Source organism: Epinephelus fuscoguttatus, linkage group LG16, assembly GCF_011397635.1.
Source record: "Epinephelus fuscoguttatus linkage group LG16, E.fuscoguttatus.final_Chr_v1".
In the NCBI taxonomy this organism is placed as follows: Eukaryota; Metazoa; Chordata; class Actinopteri; order Perciformes; family Serranidae; genus Epinephelus; species Epinephelus fuscoguttatus.
Window position 1 is genome coordinate 1616773 of NC_064767.1, and position 21999 is coordinate 1638771.

At 45.2% G+C, this 21999-nt stretch overlaps 1 protein-coding gene across 1 annotated transcript in view; it reads right to left on the reverse strand.

Moving 5' to 3' along the window:
* The window catches only part of LOC125903018 (contactin-associated protein-like 4), a 105055-nt gene that overhangs the window by 25328 nt on the left and 57728 nt on the right, over positions 1-21999 (reverse strand). Inside the window, exons 6-16 of the mRNA XM_049599605.1 lie at positions 16526-16701; positions 16276-16422; positions 15023-15290; positions 13569-13718; positions 13103-13274; positions 8776-8882; positions 5290-5409; positions 4955-5155; positions 2654-2816; positions 2285-2412; positions 1910-2080 (exon numbers count right to left, since the gene is read on the reverse strand). Of these exons, the coding sequence (XP_049455562.1) occupies positions 1910-2080; positions 2285-2412; positions 2654-2816; positions 4955-5155; positions 5290-5409; positions 8776-8882; positions 13103-13274; positions 13569-13718; positions 15023-15290; positions 16276-16422; positions 16526-16701 (1803 nt within the window). The remainder of the gene's footprint in view (positions 1-1909; positions 2081-2284; positions 2413-2653; positions 2817-4954; positions 5156-5289; positions 5410-8775; positions 8883-13102; positions 13275-13568; positions 13719-15022; positions 15291-16275; positions 16423-16525; positions 16702-21999) is intronic.

Sequence of the window (21999 nt, forward strand, 5' to 3'; positions counted from 1 at the left end):
AAGCCTCTGTCGGAGCAGGTTCTTCACCTGTTCCACCTGTAGGCAGATCACATGAACAACTGTGTTGCCCTATTTGCATGTCAGAAATTGTTTCCACCAAAGCACATCGCCTTGTTTCAAACCCACTCAATCTCTATGGTTTATTTATTGATTGCAGGACTATAAAGGGCCTTTCATCTCTTCAGACCCTCGTGTCGCTTTTGTTTGTCTCGTAATGCTTTTACCAAAAGAGCCGTCTCTCTCTGAAGTCCTGTTCCCTGTAACAGTTACACCATCTGTGGAGGGACACACACACTGACACGTCAGCTCTACTGGAACTTTGATTAAAGAAAAGTACATTCAGACTGAAGTCATGTATCACCTCAGCTCATCAGAGTTGTCTAAGCAACCAGTGCCGTCTAAACTGCAGTAGATGTGACATACAGCACAAAAATTATGAGTGATGCAGATCTCTCTTATATAAAGACCAGCTCTACATTCAGTGTGTTTGCCAACTGGAAGTTAACAAACTGCAGTCGCTGTCCCGCAGGAAGCTGACTTTAATTCTCATACATCCCGTTTCCTCCAAATTAGCTCTGGTTCTTTAACCGGTTCCATTTGGGACTCTTGAGCCTTTGGTGCTACCCAGCCAACCAGCCTGCACTGAAGTCGTGAAATACCAGTGCTTGCTCAGTGAATTCCAGCGTCAGAGATGAAAAAAACCAATTAGTCTTTCGTGTCGGCATGACACACGGGTGGTTGCCGTTACTGTTTAACGGTGCCCGGTGGCATCAGGGGGAAAAGCGGTGGGACATAAGTTAAGAGGGCAAAAGTCCAAGTAGGGCGGGCATGTGGGGTTGTGGATGGGTCCAACCACTGCGGACTTTCACCCAGGAGGCCGGTGTTCACTTCCTGTAAGATTGTAACTAAATCCTGTTTGTTTTTCCTAAATCCGATGTAGTGCTTTTATTTTGAAAGAGACTGTATTCAAACTGTACATTTCCTGTGAAAACAGAAGTGTAGTTTGAAAACAGACAATGCATGTAACAGGCTGAAGTTGACACGGCGTCCCAGAACGTCAACAACCAACACACCCAGGGTACCTTGGACGTCATATGTGGACGTGGAAAGTCCATGACCAAACGTGGACATGTGACGAGGTCACAGTGAGGTTAGGTTAGGTTCTTTAATGTCCCCATGGGGATAATTGTTTTGACACATCAGTCAGGATGGGGTGAAATAGCTCCTTCTCCAAAGACTTGAGGTGCGATTAATATTGAGTGAACACCAGCAAACTTCAGAGCAAAGTAGCTCAGAGGTTTTTTTCTTTATAAAAGAAAAATAAAATTGTTATTCCTGTTAATCATCTATTTATCCCCAAAGCATTTCAGTAATACAGTCAAGATGGGAGAAATGAGTGCACTGTGTGGATTTAAGTGTTGCTCCTAAAATTTTGCTCGGGTGGAGAAAGTTGTGTGGAGCGCTGCAGTGATGATAGAGTTCCCCGTCTACAATAGCAGATTAGTTTTCTTTGGAAACACATAAAATGAAACAGTTTATCAGGAGCTGTTGTCATAAAAGACAGCGACAGCAGCTCACACTGTGTGAACTACCATAAAGACATTTCAACACCAATGATACAGAGAACTATAAACTCTGGTGCTTATGAAGGAGATGCATCGCAGCCGACCAGAACAATGCCACCGCACTGATTTCCCACAGGAGGAAAAACAAACGGGCGTGTTGCTGGAAAAGTACAGATTTTTTTTAGAGTTGAAGTTGTGAGGTGGAGCCTGAGGCAGAACCGTCACCTCCAGCTGAGTTCAACCCAGATGAAACTTTAACTCCCAGGATCATCCTCCCTGCTCAGGCCGCACTCACATCTGAGCGGAGTCCGGATTAGACATCTAACCGAAAAGCTTTTACTCACAGCTGAGTTCGATCCGAATGAAGTCTTTGATGCCCAGGTTTTCCAGGAAAACGCCAGAGGATGAGGTGGTCTTAAACAGGAAGGAGATGTCTGCGCTCAGCTCTCCGTGGAATGTGGGAAAGTGGAGGTACGATGTCTCCTTGTCAAAAAACGCAGCGTTCCAGACATTTTCTGCAAAGAAGCAAAAGCTCTGATTTTCAACATGTCTGAAGTCTCATTACTGTTCTTTACCCTTTTAAATGTCACTAATGTTTGGTCAGTGAGGTGTGACACACACACACACACACACACACACACACACACACACACACACACACACACGCCATTTCAAAAACATGTCCAAGGTGACACTGAGCGGCTCTGGACTGGACTTACTGTCTCCATGACAACGGAGAGGTCCGACTCTGTAGGCACCTTCTGAACCTGGCCGCTGGACATCACCCAGCAGCAGAGATCTGACAGGAAGGCTCTCCTTATGGGTCAGCAGGCCTGAGTCATTGGCCCTGGAAGGAAGAAGAGAAAGACACTGAATTTAAAGAGCAAACCAAAGACTGGAGGGGACAACGACGAACTTTCATCAGAGCAAAAGAAGACAAATAAGAAAAAGAAGAGAGAACATGAGAAGATGGATTATCATTGTTATTATCATGTCACATGTCCTTTTGATTCAGAAACCAGCAATTAAACAAGTACTTTTTTTTACAGCAGCAACATCAAATCTTAATCTTGTTGGTATTACAGTACCATTCAGAGAGGTCAGCGTCACAGTTGCAGTAGTGTCTGTTGTCCACACAGTTCTCCTGCAGGCCGCAGGAACACTGCTGGCTGCCTGGAGGAGCTCCGCCCCAAAACGTCTGCACCTGTCCTTCACCTGGACCTCCCACCCACCAGCTGAGCGCAGGGCCGTCTGCAACACACAGATACGTTCATTTCTGTCACTTGTCCGGACGCTGTGGAGGTTTTCTCTAACTTCAGCCGTAACTGCAACTTGACTCATGACTCTGAATTATAGTGGGAGGTGCTTCTCTTACCTGTTGCCTCCCCATTAATATCAGTGATGATAGGCTTAGTGAGCTAGGTGTAAAATATCATTAATCATCTTACTATATAATGAAGAAACTGTGTGTGTGTGTGTCTGTTCCATGTTTTTCTCCTCACTGACGTGGTCAATCCATGTGAAATTTGGCACAGTGGTAGAGGGTCATGGGAGGATGCCAATGAAGCAATATTACATCAATTGGCCAAAGGGGGGCGCTATAGCAACCCACTGAAATGTCAAACTTTGAATGGGCATATCTCATGGCCCGTATGTGGTAGAGACATGAAACTTTGCACAGAGATGCCTCTCCTCATGAGGAACACATTTGCCTCAAGAACCCATAACTTCCGCTTATATAGATTTTCCACCATTTTGAATTTTTTGAAAAACACTTCAAATGGATCTCTTCCTAGGAAGTTTGAGCGATCTGCATGAAACTGGGTGAACATAATCTAGGGAGCAATATCTAAAGTTCCCTCTTGGCAAAAGTTGGAAAACTTACTAAAACTGAGCTTCTATAAGGCAATGAATATTGCGGAGGGTGTGGCTCATCACATAAAGGTGTAGAACATCTCAAGGGTTTCACCCATCACCACGCAACTTTGTAGGCATATGACCACACATAATCTGAGGGGACCCCTCCATTATTGACCCCATCAAACAAAATGGGGGCGCTAGAGAGCTCATTTCTTATCTAGGCCTATCCGCCATATGGATTTTTACTAAACTTGGTAGATATGTAGAACAGGACGCCTCAAGGTGACTGGAGAAATTTAACTCTAATTGGCAACTGGGTGGCGCTATAACAACAGAAAAATGCTTCAAAATGGCTAAAATGCGACCGATGGCTGTGGCTCCCCCTGTGGACCAATGTTGGTGTTGTTTCTAATGTTTGGTATGACTAAGTCATGGTATGGTATGCTGTACATAATCACGGAAACTGTCAGTGTGTCATTCTGTCAGTCAGTCAGTCATTCTGTCTGTCCCACGTTTTTCTACTCACTGACGTGGTCAATCTATGTGAAACTGCACATAGGCATTGAGGACTGGCATAGGTAGAAGGTGACAAAGCTACCAATGGCTATGGACTAGTTATTAATTATTACTATAATAACTCCATAGATTTTGGAACAGACACCTGAAGAACAGGCACAACGTTATTTACACTTTTGTCCATCCCAGTTCCTACTTTAATCCAATCACCAGAATAAGTGTTGTCATTGCATATTTCTGCAGACAACAGGAATGTTACCTTGTATGTTTCATATGTCATGGATGTTAAAACAATTTTTCCTTTCAAATTTTTTGTGTGACAATGCTGTGTAAACATGTGGTTAACATTAGGCATAAAAGCAGCTTTGTTGGGCTTCAGAATACATCATGTTTTGGCATAAAATACCCCCTTTGTTACAAATATGGCTGCAAATGTCCCAAACTCTTTTTGTCACTACCAGCACAGCTGGAAATATCCTGACCTCCTGTTTAAAAAATATGTATTTTGTCACCACAAACAGCTGGAAATGTCCCAAATGCTCATTAAATAGTACCCACTTCTGACACCACAAACATAGCTGGAAATGTCCCAAATGCTCATTAAATAGTACCCACTTCTGACACCACAAACATAGCTGGAAATGTCCCAAACTCTTGTCAAAAAATACCTGCTTTTGTCATTATGAATACAGCTGGAAATGTCCTGATTGCTCATTAAATAGTACCCTCTTTTATTTGTCTTGAACAGCGGTGCACTACTGTCTGCAGCGTGGCATCCACCATCCCCTCCTCATGAGCTCATAAACATGTAATCTGAACTACATCATCTTAGAAACGTTGATATGATACGTGTGAAATGCACAAATCTAACATATCTGTGGATTGCAGAGACGTGCAGTACCAACACTTTACCCTGGGGACTGAGCTGCCTACTTATTCAAACGTCCTACTTTAACTTCCTTTCACATATTGAAAGTTTTAAATAATCTCCACGTGGCGTCACAGAATATTACCAGGTGTGTTGAGGAGGCGTGACCTCCTGCAGTGGTAGGCCAGTTCCTGTTCACAGTGCTCTGACTGGCTAATGATGACCGCCAGCTGCTCCTCCTCGGACACGTATTCAAAGTGAGCCGAGTGGTGATTCTTCCCCGGCGAAGGTCGGACTCTCGTCAGATCCGTGTTATTGTGCTGGACCACCATCCATGTCCCGTCCTCTGGTGGACAGAGACAGACGAAAGAGAAAAATACAAAGCATGTCTTTCATTTTTTTTATATTCTGTTTGTGTGTGTGGGCAGGATGAAAGATGGGCTGGACACCAGGGTGTGTTTTGATGTGTGTGTCAGCTACCCGTCATGTTGCAGTATATTCGCTGTGGTCTGATGGGTCCACTGCCGTCCACATCAATGTAGTAATACCCCGACGTGTTGCCTTTGTGTTTGTACGCCTCACAGGACTGCTCGTATATCGCTGAGGAGAGACACAGCATCATCATCATCATCATCACCATCATCATCACCATCAGATCCACACTGACACTCCAAAGTACAGGCTGAACAAAATAATACATTTAAATCAGTAATGTATGGAGGCATTTGGCGGACTAAATTAAAATGAGAATATAATCTCACAACAGCATTTGTATTTCTCATTACATATGCATTAACTGGCTCAAAATTAAATGTTCATTTATGTGAGATGTATTTTTATTTTCACTCCGAACATCCAGCATCTCTGATTATATTAAAATGAAATTACAAAAGACATTTGACATTTCATTTTCAAAGACCAGCTCCACTTTATGTTCTACAGTGTTCATTAACATACAGTCTGCCAAATACATCCATAAAAATACAGTTTATTTTTGAGCATTTCAGAGTTTAGAGTTTAAAAATCTGAACTTCAGCGTCCAGTTGATGCAGCGGTAGCCAATCGGCATTGAGATCCTCCAGAGATATGACACCAAGGACACCGGCAAACATTCGTTCATCACTTCAGGGATTTCACACACACATGTATCATGAGTTATTTGTATGAAGAATATGAAGCAAGTCAACACAAAATATTCTAGTGTTCAAACTCATGAGTGTGAACACACTGTTACCTTTGGACGGAGCCAGGCTTGCTGCTTTATGCTACGCTAAGCTAACTGGCTGCTTCATATTTAACGGACAGATGTGAGAGTGGCATCAGTGTTTTCATCTCACTCAGGAAGGAAGCTTATAAGCATATTTCCTAAAGTGTGTAACTGCTCCTTTAACTGCAGCCTTTGACTTATTACAGGAAATGTTTAACAGTAGCTGAATACAGGGACTCTGGCTGCAGGTAGGGGAGCGCAGGGAACTCCTCACGTCACACAGACTTTGAAAGTGGTTACACACAGTCGACCCTTTCGTGCGTCTGGGCAGCTGACCCCTATACCTCCAAACAGTGACCCAGGAAAGTGAAGAGTGAAAACATCTTAATAAATGTCTTAGCATCGTTTTGAATCATGTTGGGGTTTTTTGTTTTTGTTTTTTTCAGATGTTTTTTTTGTAATCTGCCATCTGGAAAAAATGTAACACACAGAAACCTCTCACACTGAGTCTGATGTTTTATTCTATTCAATGGGAAAATTTGCAATTCGAGACAAAATGAAAAGAGACGTTTCCACCTTTGCCTCACTCTACCGGAGTTACCTATCTGTCTGTCATGAAGGGGCGGAGCTGTCCTTCACATTTTGTGTACCGTCCACATCTTCATCTTCATCATCATCCACCTGAATATTACTGTCTGACCTGCTGAAATGATGCTGCGCCCTGTTCTTCTGTCATGCCACGTCTGTGTCCCGCCTGATTCTTGGCCAATCATCTCTGAAGGCTTCTGACAGACGCAAAAAACACAGGAGATCAAACCTGCTCCAAAGATTTTAATGATGGGCTAAAGTTTCAGACCCGCTGCACCAACATGACTCAACGTGAGGTCGAATTTGTTTTTAGACATGCAACAACTTTAGACCAAAACAGACTCCGTGTGCAAAGAGCTTAAAGGGATAGTGCACCCAAAAATGAAATACTCAGCCATTATCTACTCACCCTCATGCTGAGGAAGGCTCTGAAGTTTTAGAGTCCTCACATCCCTTGGAGATCGGCAGGGGAAGTGGCTAGCACACCTAATGGCTGACGGCGCTCCAGACTAATGTCCAAGAACACAAAATTGAAAGGCATCGCCAACTCCCAGCCTGAGCAGCAAAGACTTTCCTCACTCGTTGGCATTGCTTTGCATTTGAAACAGCTACACCACCAGGTTTCCAGTGCTCGACTCCGGTATTCTGCAGCTGGCTGAGGGTCAGGCTCATGAGCTGCGGCAGCTGCTTCGTCCAGTAGCCTGAGTTCCGCCCGTTCAGAGTCTTCAGACATGTTGGGCTGTCCTTTGCTAAAAGACCGTAGTGCAAATGATCTTTTAGCTCTGTGGTTACTGTTGTCTCCCCCTGCGGTGCACGTGTCACGTGATGTAAACACGCATAAGCAAAGCTCATGCTTTCGCTGGTCTCACGCAAGCGCGCACACGTGAGCAGGGAGCACAGAGAGGCAGTCAGAGCTACAGGCTACAATGAGGCTAAAAACAGAGTTCATATGACGTTTTTCCAAACAACTTTTTATGTCGGGGCTGCAGCACACTTGGATCACTATGGACGAGCAGTATGGAGATATTTTGTGCCATTAGGCCAGCCATTATGTGTGCTGGCCGCTCCCCCCGCTGATCTCTGCAGGTGATGTGAGGACTCTAAAACTTCACCAGAGCCTTCCTCAGCATGAGGGTGAGTAGATAATGGCTGAAGTTTCATTTTTGGGTGCACTATCCCTTTAACCCTGGATAGCCCATTTGGTGAGCCATCATCCGGTTCAAGCAGGGCTTAGATTCTCCAGCTTCCAGTTGAGACCCCACTCAAGGGCATCGCATCTCCACATGGATGTTAAAGGTTTCTGTCACTTATATTTACTTCTTTTTTTATGTGCTGTAATGGAAAATAAATAAAATAGTTATTGGACACTCATTGCTGGGGTCAAAACGGATCAAAAGAGTTCTGAATTCGGAATAAAACTCTGAATGAAAGTATTTGTTACGATACGATTCGACTGTTTGGGGACCAGAGTAAGTCACTTATCTGAGGAAACAAAGAACTAACAGTGTCTTCCTCTAAAGGATCTGCTTTGTGGCTGACGTCAAAGCGCAGATGAAGAGTCTCTTAAACTACAACATTCTTTCTTATTCGTCTGTCTCTCTGAACCCTTCCTATCACTGTCTTGTTTCCTCCTCCTCTAAATCACCCTCTCCTTAGTCGAGTCCACTGAGACTTCTCCACGCTCGCATGATGATGATGATGATGATGATGGTGATGATGGTGATGGTGGTGGTGGTGGTGATGGTGGTGGTGGTGATGGTGGTGGTGGTGATGGTGGTGGTGGTGATGGTGGTGGTGGTGGTGATGGTGATGATGGTGGTGGTGGTGATGGTGGTGGTGGTGGTGGTGGTGATGATGATGGTGATGATGATGGTGATGGTGGTGGTGGTGGTGATGATGGTGGTGGTGGTGATGGTGGTGATGGTGGTGGTGGTGATGGTGATGATGGTGATGGTGATGGTGGTGGTGGTGATGGTGATGGTGATGGTGGTGATGGTGGTGATGGTGGTGATGGTGGTGATGGTGGTGATGGTGGTGATGGTGGTGATGGTGGTGGTGGTGGTGGTGGTGGTGATGGTGATGGTGATGGTGGTGATGGTGGTGGTGGTGGTGGTGGTGGTGGTGAGTGTGACCTTCAAACAACAGTAAGCAGTGACGCTTCAGGCTCTTACAGCTGTGACAGGTGGCTCCACTGTAGCCGGTGCTGGAACAGTTACAGTGGAAGGTGCTCCAGGATTGACTGCAGCTGCCGCCGTGTTCACAGTGACTCGGAGAACACCTGAGGGACAGAGACAGAGACACATTTATGCCTCGTTTCCATACTGTTTACTTTTGTGTCTGTGTTGTCAGTACAGAGTACAGGCCTGGTGTTCAATGCAAGGACATGCATCCTTTTACAGATGTATAGAAACACAGTGATGGCAGAAAACCATTGAGGGATTGGGGGAGATCAAAGTCCCCGGCCTTGTTGTTGACGCCAGCTGCAGTTGTGAAGAAACTGTTCTTGGGGCATGACGTTTTGATCCTGATGAGTCGCAGCCTCCTTCGAGAGGGAAGTGCTTTACAGAGTTTGCGTCCAGGGCGACACATCGGCCACAGTCTTTCCTGCTGGCCTCAGGTGACCTGGAGATGTGCAGGTCCAGGGGGGACGGAGAATGGCAGCCAGCCACCTTCCCATTAGACCAAATGAAACACTGCAGTCCACTCTTGTTGTTGGCGGTGTCAGCAGTGTACCTGGGAGTGATGGAGCAGGTGAGGATGGGTTCGATCATTGTCTTTGGCAGGTTGAACTTCTTTTGCTGCCACAGGAAGAACATCCTCTGTTATGCTTTGTTGATGGAAGCATGGATCCATCCTGCCTTGTATCAACGCTTCAGGCTGCTGCTGCTGCTGCTGGTGTAATGGTGTGGGGGAGATTTTCTTAGTACCAACTGAGCATGGTTTAAACACCACAGCCTACCTGAGTATTGTTGCTGAGCGTGTCCATCCCTTTATGACCACAGTGTACCCATCTTCTGATGGCTACTTCCAGCAGGATAACGCACCATGTCACAAAGCTCACATCATCTCAAACATGACAATGACTTCACTGTACTCCAATGGCCTCCACAGTCACCAGATCTCAGTCCAATAGAGCACCTTTGGGATGTGCTGGAACGGGAGATTCTCATCATGGATCAACTGTGTGATGTCATCATGTCAATATGGACCAACATCTCTGAGGAATGTTTCAGCACCTTGTTGAGTCTGTGACACCAAGAATTAAAAAGAACATCCAAGACGGTACCAGCAAGGTGTACCTAATAAAGTGGCCACTGAGTGTATGTCACCCACTGAAACTGCACAAGCTAACCCATTTAAATAAATACAACTAAACTGAGTTAACAAATATGTAGTAAACATAATCAAAATTAACAGTTAATTTACTTTCCTTTATTAAATCAATCAGTTTTCTAGATTTTCTGAGGTAAAATCAACCTGTCAGATTTAGCAGCACACGTTCAGGTGACTATTATATTTATTTTTTGCCTTCTGTGAACATGACTCGAGAGCTGTTTGTGTTTGTGATAACAACAATGATTTATATGTCCTGGTTTTTTTGTTTTCACAGGACATCTGGCTCGGACCGTAGCATCTCAGATCCACACACTGGAACGAGTTTGAGGAAACTGCTGCTGTTAACTTTTTCCTTCGCAGTGTCAGCCTGGTGTCAGGACTGAGCCGGAGGCAGCAGATACAAGATGGAGAGAACAAAAGAAAACAAAGAGTTAGGACAGAAGGAACAGTGAGAGGAAAGAGACAGAATGATGGAGATGCTGAAGAGAGAGAAGGAGAGAGGAATTCAGGAAAGGAATTAGGGCTGAGAGACGGATCGAAGGAGAGGAAGGAGCAACAAAGGGGATGAAGGTTGGGATGAATGGAGCTCAGCGGCAGCTGGGTAAACATATTTGGAAGGGGAAATGAGGTCAGCGAATTGTGACTGCACAGAGAGAGGGAGCAGCATGTATTTTTAATCTTTTAGTCAGAGGGAAATTCACTGTTAGAGAAAGCCTGACTCAGCAGGTTTGTCAGATGGTAAAGTTTGGTGTTTAGCACCAATTTCTTTGCTTCCCTTTATCTGCAGTGAGCTGGGATGGAGGCAGGTGCAGTGTTGTGCATTCACTGTATCTACTTTGTGCTTTAATGAACTCTGGCAGTCCATTGTTGCCTCGCTTATCTGCAAATATGCATGCACACACATCATGCACAACATGTGTCTCTTTCCTGAGTGCACTGCTACATTCAGTGTGCATTTAATCAGCTGAGCAGGAAGGCACGCTGCAGGGTGGAGGTGAGGGGCTGGAGAAGTGTAAATCAATTTTTCAAGTTGACATTTCATTGAAACAAAAGCAGCTCACAGGATAATATGTGCCCATACAGCAGTGGGCTCTAATGATTCGGAAAAAGGTCTAATGTCATGTTCTGAGAACAGCGTGTCAGCGCTCACACACAACACCACATTAAACTGACACAGTGCAGCTTGACTTGACATTTTCTGCAGTACATATTAGAGGCCGCGCTGCAGGACTTGATGATACGGAAACGTCTACAATAATGATTCTGTCCAACAATGGTAATGGATTTTTCACTGTGCAACATCTGTGTTGGTTCAACAGGGTTTAAGTCCTTGATCCTCCTCAAGCCTCAGTCCTCTACCAGAGGCCTGGGAGTCTGAGGGATCTGTGCAGTATCGTAGCTGTTCCTGCACTCCTCTGGACAGAGACCTCACATGTTGTATCTGGAATCTGCTGGCGCCACTCTCTCTCCCATCAGGTCCTAAAACTGCACCAATATGGCAACAATTTGGATTTGAAGCTGAAGGAAGAAGCGTCACATCTGACTGCAAGCAACGAAGCGCTGCTGTTTAGAGCTAGCTTTAGTCGCTAGCTCTGTTTGCATTGATTCCTGCTGCTCCATCATCATCCTCACTGTGACCTCGTCACATGTCCACGTTTGCTCATGGACTTTCCACGTCCACATATGACGTCCAAGGTACCCTGGGTGTGTTGGTTGTTGACGTTCTGGGACGCCGTGTCAACTTCAGCCTGTTACATGCATTGTCTGTTTTCAAAATATACTTCTGTTTTCACAGGAAATGTACAGTTTGATACAGTCTCTTTCAAAATAAAAGCACTACGTCAGTACAACACCTCAAATTGATGTTGTTTTCCTTCAACAACACACACATGTGGTTGGGTTTAGGAAGAAAGAGCAAGGTTTGTCTTTACAATCTTACAGGAAGTGAGAATCTGTTGTTGAACCCATCCACACCAGTCAGACTTTCGCCTCCTTAATTTTTGTTGTTGTCCGGCTGTGTTTCCACCTGACGCCACTGAGTGCTTTTACACAGTGACGGCAACCAGCCACGTATCATGCCAATGTGAAAGAACAGCTATTTTCGTTGGTGTCTGATACTGGAAGTCACTGACCAAGCACCGGTATTTGACGATTTGGAGTGAGACTGGACTGCTCAATCATCTCTTAGATTGTGATAGTTTAACCTTGTTTGCTGTTCAGACACAGTGTCATTGTGTTCCCTTCAGGAGCGTCTGCTGAGTGTATTTTTTCTAACGGCCCTTTTTGAATCTGAGTCCATGTGAATACTTTATGAGGACAGTTGATGTTTGTGACTTGAGTTCAGGAGGCTGACTCACCGTAGTACTAACTTACATTGATAAATACGTTTTATTGCTGAAATTGGTTTTCACCAGTCTGTCTTTTCTGGAGTCCAGAACATACAAAACAATCAGCATAAGGAAGACGGTGATAATGATGATGATCATCATCTGGCAACAAGGATAAGAACAGCTGAAGCAGAGAAAGCAAACCTGGCAACCAGGACATCTTTATCAAACCTGCCAACACTCTCCATCCTCCGACGCTAACATCAAAACAAAATATCCCAGAATTCCTCTAAACTCAATCAGATGTTGAGGCACAGAGCCAGCCGACTGTGTGTGTGTGTGTGTGTGTGTGTGTGTGTGTGTGTGTGTGTGTGTGTGTGTGTGTGTGTGTGTGTGTGTCGCTTCTCACAAATAAATCACATTTTGAAGAAACAAAGAAAAGCAAAACCACATTTCAGCTGAGAGAAGAGACGCTGCGCCTCATATGAGCTCGACAGACACAAAACAATAAGTGGATTGTTTTGTTAGCGAGGAGACATTTTGGGAAACGTTGAGACGGGACTCTGCTGCCATAATTCCTTCTGTATCCAATCCACTGCTGTCTAATAATCCACGTGTAACCCCATTTCACAGGGAACCAGTGGCAGAGCCTTCAGAGGCAGATTAATGGGGGATACAAAGGGAGAGTGATTTTAACATCGTCACATCCTCTTTCCTCACGGTGCTTTCTAACACGGTGTTTACAGAGAATAAAATGGTTAAACCAAAGTAAGAACCAAGCTGTGTGGTTTAGATCAGCGTCTTCTGGATAAACATGATCAAACTGAGGTCTGACCTGTCGATGATGCCACACATGTCGATCTGCAGGTTACTGTAGTTTCCCATCAGCCTCCGCTGCACCACGATCAAGTCGACCGGCTGGTTGTCCACAGTCAGCAGACGCATGCAGCCCTGGAAAGCCTTGAAGGGGTTCATACACTCCTGGCTGCTCCCCTCAGAGGGACAACCTGCACAGGAGAGGAAACCATGACGTCCACCCTCAGCCTCAACTTCAGAATCCTTAAACAATAACTGCTCGTGTGTCATGTGGATGTGACAGGATGGCTTTTTCCATCCCCGTCTGAGGATTCAACGATTTCAGAGTGAGACCAGATTGATCTGGTTGTAAATGAATGAGCATCTTTCCGACAGGTTTCAATCCGTCGCAGCTTTTAACCTCTGAATAACTTTACATATGATCGGATACTCTCAGGATCACCTGCTTGTTCATGCATGTGTTCGTTTGTTTCTTCTTCTCTTACCACCAAAGAAAAGTTGACTTCCTGTTGAAACAACAAACGGTGGGCTGGCGTGAGCGGTGGCTCCTTCACCTCCGTCCACAGAGACAGTCAGATGTCCTCGTCTGGAGATCAGCTCCACAGAGTGCCACTGGCCGTCATTCAGGGCTGAACCTGAGCACGCACGCACACGCACACACACGCACACGCACACACACGCGCACACACACACATTGACTGTCTTCGTTTTAATTTCCTGGAGGCTGAGATTAAAATTTCAGTCATACACGTATTGATCTCTGAAGGGAACTTCTGTGTGATTGCCTGGTGTCTCAGGAGGTCAGAGGTCGGGCTCAGCTACAAATCAATGCTGATGAAAATGGTCAAACACGAGTGTACAGCATGATGGACAAGCTTTCTCTGGTCTTCAGTCTTACTGGCATTAAAATTAAGATACTTCATAGTTTGTTCCTGGAAATGTGTGTTAGCTTGTCGATCCTGTCAGCTGCGTGTCTCATGGAGTGACCTTTGTGTCGTGCTTGATGTTCAGTTTCCTGCAAAAAGCCTCTGACAGAAACAAAAAGCAACTTGTAAAGTGCACTCAGCAGAGTGCAGATGTCCGCCAGCAGAGCTCATCGTGTTCACTCTTGAAAATGCAGCTACATCCACACAAGTCCCACACACGGGAGAAGTTGCCTTCAGGGCTTTCTGAAACTTTTCATTTTAACCCAAACCATTATCTTCCTAAACTTGACCAAGAAAACCCTGAGGGCAGTACGGACATGGAGCTATAGGGCAACTACACCGCCTCTGCATTTTCACAGAACAAAAAAACAAACTTAAAGGCGAAGCAACTCTGTGCCCCCTATTGTACCATTTATGAAGGACAGTGAGACAGAATGATGGCATGAAACTGAGGCCTGTAACAGTCGTTGAAGCCATTTTTCTTTTTAGCTGAGACGATGTCCAGAGATGTTTTTGACTCTGCTTTGCTACAAGGTTTTGAGAACTTGCAAGAGAACCAAGGAGTCAGCAGGTAGCAACGGTTTAAAACCGTCAATAAAACAATTTTTACCGTAATTTTACCACAACCACAACGGGGTCTTGAGCCTACAGTCATACATGTGAAGTATGAGGCTGATTGGTCCAGTAGTTTGTGAGATTAGCTGCAGAAAGACAGATACACACACACACACACACACACACACACACACACACACACACACACACACACACACACACACACACACTCATGCCCAAATACATGATCCCCTCAGGTTTATGTGTGGCGAGATAATTACGCCCCTCAAAAATAAAAGCTGTTCTGGGTTCCTTTACTACAAACACTCAGTCAGTCAACAGAACACGTCCGACTCGCTCCGTTTCATCCGTGCTGTGGTTATGTGAATGTTATCTGGTCTGTGATGTAACTGCACACAAACGGAGACACCGAGCTGAAGGTTCAGGCTCACACTGACCTGCGCTGAGCTCCAGCGGCGCCCTGCCAGACTTGTGGATCTGCAGATGGAGCCTGGCCTTGCTCAGGTAGAGCCACACCGCACCGCCCCGCTTTGGGAGGTCAAAGGTGAGCAGCAGCCCCGCCTTGTTCCACGTCCGAAACTGAAGCCCCACCGATGTGCCCGCTGACGACAGCTCTGTTACCCCTGGCAACCAGAGGAAGCTCTGGGGGCTGGTGAACGTCACGGCAACAAAAACGGGTTCGGCACAAGAAAAGGTCACATTGCCCTGAGATAGATGGAGAAGAGGAGGGTGGGGGGGCAGATACGGAGTGAGAGGAGTTATTACAGCAGAGGAGGGAAAACATGATAACGCAGGAATTTGAATTCATTTCCAGGGCGGCGTGGCAGCGCCCTGATGCACAGAGATCTCATCAGCAAGTCTCCTTAAAGAGCAGGAGTATCACCATAATGATAATAGGCAGGCTCAGAGTAAGCACACGCAGATCAAACTGAAGGCACCAATGTCACCAGGCAGCTGTCTGAGGTCAGAGAGGAAGTATGAGGGAGCAGGAGAGCAGCAGAGGAGGCGAGGGGCAGAAAAAGAGAGGAAATAGCAGACAGGGAGCAGTCGGTCATCTCTGCAGGCTCACAGTTTACTGAGGCAGTAAGTCAGTGTCAGGGCACCAGCGGTGATGTGTTACATCCCAGGTTCCCTGCTGGGTTTCTATTTTCAGTGGAGGACGCAGCTCACAGACACTTGATCAAATCTAAACGCTCTTTGTGGGGCACTTAAAGCCATTCACTGTAATGCAGACTGAAGAGGAGAGCGCCGCAGAGACTCAGAGGTGACACACACACACACACACACACACACACACACACACACACACACACACACGCCACAGGTGTGGACAGACTTAAGACTCAAGACAAAATCAACAAAGACTCGACTTAACATCAATAAATCAACCATCAATATAAATAACCAGCGGCAGTTCATCAGTCTGTGTGTGTGTGTGTGTGTGTGTGTGTGTGTGTGTGTGTGTGTGTGGGCGGGGCATAAGCACATACAGCCAGCAGCAACAGCGACTGGTCATTTTGACTTGACCAGCGGACTTCACTACAAGCTGATTGGCTGTTGAAACAGGTGACGTGCTTTCAAACCAGCCGCCGGCCATTTGACCAGCTGAGTGTCAGGTGACACCATCAGCCTGCTGTACAGTATATGATGTGGTGTTAAACAAACATGCTTCTCATCAGAGCCGGTTTACCTTCACAGTGACCCGCTGGTCTCTCTGTTTTGCGAGATCAACCATGTTCACGCCGTTGTAAACCAGGTTTTCCAAACAGCCGTGGAAGTTTCTGTTTGACCCAACCGACCTCCGAGAGCTGAGACTGTGCTCTGCTCCAACACTCATCTGTACGGGGAAAACATGAACACACAGACCAACTTAGAGCAAATATGAGCAGGTGTGACTGTTAGTGGGTGTTTGTCTGTTCAGCCATGAAACACACACAGACCTGGTCGTGGTCCCAGTGGGTGAATCTCGGAGGGATCTGCACCCACAGAATGCTTTTGTCCACGGTGAGGTTGAGGTGAGTGCTGTGATGCTCCACAGCAACGTGGTGCCAGTGTTGGTCGTCCAACAGGCTGCCCAGAGACACCAGATGCTGGCTGTCAGGAGAAGAAGTCCTGCCTGGATCACAGGGCGGGGACAGAGTGAGATGAAGATAAAGGAGAGGATGAGGAGAAAGTTGGTATCTTGAATTGGTTAAAAAAATGCAGATGCTTGAAAACCGATATTGTTGTCAATATTTGAGGTTAGTTTTTTCTGTGTCCATAGAGAGGGAGACAGGGCTGCGTTTCCTGCTCTGAAATACAAAATGTGCACCAACTCCCAGTTTACGCCACATGATCTGGCAGGTACCGCTGTATTCGAGGTCTTAAAGTGGCACAGTGGTGTCACAGTTTTCTGTTGATCTCACCTCAGAGCCAGAGCCAAATCTAAGACAGGTGATAACACATAATTAAGACTAAAGGGAGCAGACAAAGAGGTAGAAGGGCATAAATAAATGAAAGGAGAGGCTGCTGGTCCTCTGCCCTCCCTCAAGTGTTGGCAGAGCGCAGAGGTTCTGCTGAGAGAAGGAGGTGAAGACGCAGCTAAATGCACTCCATCATTAAATATGAATTAGACATTGTTTGAAAGGAGACAACGCTGTCTGTGTGGATGGAGAAGTCAAGAGACAGAGAGACAGACAGAGAGCGAGTCAAATGTGTTCAGTCATCAATCATCATTGATCTGTCAGACAGATACTTGGCGAAGCAGAGGGAGAGACCAGAGAGAGGCAGAGCGGGAAGAGTGAAGTGTACTCAATCATCATTGATCAGCAGAGTGGTGCTGGCACATCAGAGAGACAGAAACGGGGAATTGAATGCAAAGTCAAGTGTATTTAGTCATTACTTACACACACACTGATCTCTCACTGTGACCCGTCTGCTGGAAATGAAGCTGATATGCTGCTAATCTGCAGCAGAGAATACCAGCTCATCACCAGAGATACATTATACGTTACATTTCTTTATGGTTTTATTCTCAACTGTTTCATTCAAGGTTAGGTTTGGGCACAAAAACCACTTGGTCAGGGTCAGGGTTAGGAAAAGAGCATACTCTGGCCTAAAAACAAGGAAGAAGTGACCTGATATGTTGTTTGTTTGGTTGCCACAAATATTGTACAGACAAAAATGACCCAATGTGTCATGACAATGACCCACCTCTGTTGCAACAAACACAGCCAAAAAATGTCCCAACATGTTATGTAAAAATACCCATTTCTGTTGCAACGAGCATGGGCAGAAATGTCCCCATGCGTCGTTAAAAATTCCCAGTTTTGTCACAACAGGGCCAGAGATGTCCCGACATCCCGACACACCAAACACAGCTGGAAATGTCTTGACTTGTTTTTTTTTTTCCAAATAGCCAGTTTTGTTGTAACAACCTGTAGGACATGTCCCAACATGTAAAAAAAATCCTGGTTTTGTCACAGAAAACCCCCAAATGATTGGAAATGTCCTGACGTGTTGTTTAAATATATCTGGGTTTGTTGCGACAAACATGGCTGGGAATGTCACGACAAGCAAAAATCTGCTGGATTCATGGTGTTGTTGCATAAAACAAGCGGTTATACATGTTATTTAAAATACCTGATTGTGTCACAACAAACCAAATGTTTAGAAATTTCCAGTTTTGTCCCAACAGCCCGCTGGAAATGTCCCAGCTGTGGTTTTGTTGCATCAAACAAGGCTGGAAATATGTTGCAACAATCAGATGGAAATGTCCTGACATGTTGGTAAAATTTGTTCATAGCCATGTTTCCATCAGCCTGTTCAGATGCACATCTAGAAGTATCGCATCGGAAAATTATGATGGAAACACCAAAAGTCGAATTAAAATCCCCTGATTCACACAAACTAAAATACGTTCGCTTTAGCCGGGTTTTGGTTGATTCGAAAAAATGTTGATTCTCAAAACGGGGGATGGAAACAGTTATGTTGGAATTAAGTCTGACGTAGCGCACCTCTCTCCATGGTGATATCCACACTCCGGGTCGGGAAGGCGGTAATGCATTTACAAGCTGGTTGCCAACCGCCAGAAAACGGAGAAGAAGAAGAATGCGAGACTTGTTTTGGTTCCGGTTCTGTGGAAAACTCGCGCGAGTTCGTAGTTTTCACCAAAGTCCGTACATTTAATGGAAACACACAGGATTCGTATTTCTTTAATGCGCATTTCCCAATGATTCAAATCACTTTTGGATGGAAACATAGCTAGTGTTTATTTTGGAACAAACATGGCCAGAAATGTCCTGACATGTTGGTAAAGAATTCCTCGGTTTTGTCACAACAAATACAGCTGGAAATGCCCCAACAGCTTGTTAAAAATATCCAGTCTTGTCGCATCAAACAAGGCAGGAAATGCCCCAACATGTTAACCAATACCAGGTTTTGTCACAAAAATCAAATGGCTGGAAATGCCCCAACATGTTATTAAAAAACACCCAATTTTGTCCTAACAACCCGCTGGAAATGTCCCAATATATGTTTCAATAAAATATCCAGTTTTGTCGAGGGAAACAAATGAATGGAAATGTCCTGATGTCATGTTTAAACGTCCTGCTTTAGTTGTTGCTTGCCAACAGTCTCATCTAGGTGCCATGTCATCCACCACCCCCTCCTCCTGCTGAAGACAAACTCAGCTCATATACATGAACTCTGAACTACGTCACTTTGGAAAAGTTGATAAGATACTCTCAAGAAGATCTGCCATCATGCCGGCTTTGCTTTTTTACAGTGAACCACATAACGCCGACATGATGCCGTCCTGCTGTGAGATTTTAGATTTTAGATTTTAGATAGCTTGCCGGCGCTCCAGAAGCAAACAGGGTGTGACAGCTAACAGTGTCTGCCTTAAGTGTCATTGTACACAGACCTGGATTCGGCTCTGTTTCTCCCCCTCGCTGCTGGCTTAACGATGGCGTAAACTATCCATTCCATGTTTGCACACTGTACACACAGCGGAGAGGTGGAATAACAAGGCAACACTTCCGCCTCGACGACAACTGCTTTGCTGAAAACTCCACAGGGTGCCGTTGAATGTTTAGGAAGGAAAAGGTTATAAAGATTTAATAAGGTGCAGAACTCTTTGTATCTGACAGATGAGCAAAAGTTGAAACCCTTGAGGTGTATTTTTGTTCTTCTCTACGATAACATTTGTCCAACAGACGCCCTTCATGTCTGCAACACTCGAAGAAACTTTTGGGATTTCTCCTGAATCACTAAAGGTTCAATGAGGTCGACTTAATTTTCAGGGAGTTTCCTCAGGATTCATGTGGCCTCCTTTAAGGGATTTTTTTAAGGGAACTGTCCTGTTTTTGTGACCTGAGAAGCTGCTAAAAGTTCCTTAAAGCGTTTTTACGTTTTACAGTGCAGGTTCCCACATTAGATCATTCCAGATGGTCCCCACAGGCAGTATCACCTCATCTGCTGTCTGCTTCTGCATTACAGCAACTCACTGACACACTGAACCTCATTCTGGTGGAAGGCACTAACGGCTGTTATCAGGTGGCACTAATAGTTTTAGCATTTTCATTTTATTCCATTCAGCTTACATGATTGAGACGCTACGAGCGACCTCTGACCCCTCTCACAACAAGAGCTCCAGGAGAACAGATCAGAAATGTTTGAAGGCTTTTAAAGAAGCCAAAAGAAGAATGAAGAGAGAAAGTTATGTCTTCACTGATATTCCGCTGCTGTCGTGCCTTTTGTGAAGCTTTTTAAGATGCATAAAGTTTAAAGTGTAAACCTTCTGTTGTCGTACACGAGACGTCGAGTTTTCTAAAAGCTGCCTGTGTGCTGCTGGAATCAGACACTGTAATTGTTACTGTCCTTTCATTTTTTCTCCCTTTCATATTCATGACCGTGGCTGCCAACGCAATGTGCAGTTTTTAAACGAAGCACCACAGGAACACCTCCAGAAAGAAGTTTGGAAATAAGGTTTGATGTTGATGATTTGTTGGAGTCGTTTGAGATGGAACGAGCGACTAAACGCCGGCGCGTTTGAGCCTCACAGGCTGTGCTGCTAATCAGACTGTGAGTCAAACATCCTCTCTGTGTTAGTGGAATGAGTCAGCTGTGGGCTGTAAACTGAAGCACAGCTGGCTCTCTCTCTGACACAGATGAAGGCTTAGCTGTTTATTTACAAGCCTGTAAGACTGAACCGTCCTTTAAATCACTTCGGACGGAGCAGAATAGTAAGTCAGTACACGACTGAGCTGACAGACTTTATCTGATGAGCCATCGTCTTCCTCCACTCAGCATCTGTTCTGTAGCTACAGGGACAACAACTGCACGACAGGAATAAATCATTTGCTCACAGGTAACATTTGATTATGTCCAGACGAGCGCTACAGAACATCTCAGTTCTGTTAATAATGTGCAACATTCCCAGTATGCACTGAGACGAACCAGACCAGACCAGTGCTTAGACACATTCAGGTCCCATCAGTCCGTCGTTACACGATGGACGCTCCAACAGCACCTGAACCTGCAGCCCGAGCTACTTTAATACAACCACAAATCAATTTCCTGTGTTTCAACAGCTTCTGTTTAAACTCAGAGCTTCACAGGCGGCTCCCATCAGATCCCATCAACTCCCATCGGCTTTTTTAGCCCCTAAACATGAGTGTTTCTTATGGCCCAGTGTTTATTTAGCTCCCAAACTTTTTTTGCAGCAGCTTTTTAGCCTCTGAACATGGGTTTAGTTTTTTTTTTTACCAAGACATCACTGATTTTCCAGCGGGGATTGAGCCCCCAAAACCAGGTAATTTTTAAACGACAACATACAAATGTAATGTATCTATGGTTTGCAGAAATTAACAATGCTGACATTATTCTAGGGATTAACATCACTTTCAAGGTCAAACACAAGCCAGAGCATCAACTGCAGTGTCAGCCAGTATCTCAGTCACCTGCGGTGCCACGACTCCGAATGTGTATCTGACTATATCATGACGAACACTCTGTGTGTGTGTGTGTGTGTGTGTGTGTGTGTGTTCCACGTTTTTCTCCTCACTGACTTGGTCAATCCATGTGAAATTTGGCACAGTGGTAGAGGGTCATGGGAGGATGCCAATGAAGCAATATTACATCAATTGGCCAAAGGGGGGCGCTATAGCAACCCATTGAAATGTCAAACTTTGAATGGGCATATCTCATGCCCCGTATGTGGTAGAGACATGAAACTTTGCACAGAGATGCCTCTCCTCATGAGGAACACATTTGCCTCAAGAACCCATAACTTCCGCTTATATAGATTTTCCACCATTTTGAATTTTTTGAAAAACACTTCAAATGGATCTCTTCCTAGGAAGTTTGAGCGATCTGCATGAAACTGGGTGAACATAATCTAGGGAGCAATATCTAAAGTTCCCTCTTGGCAAAA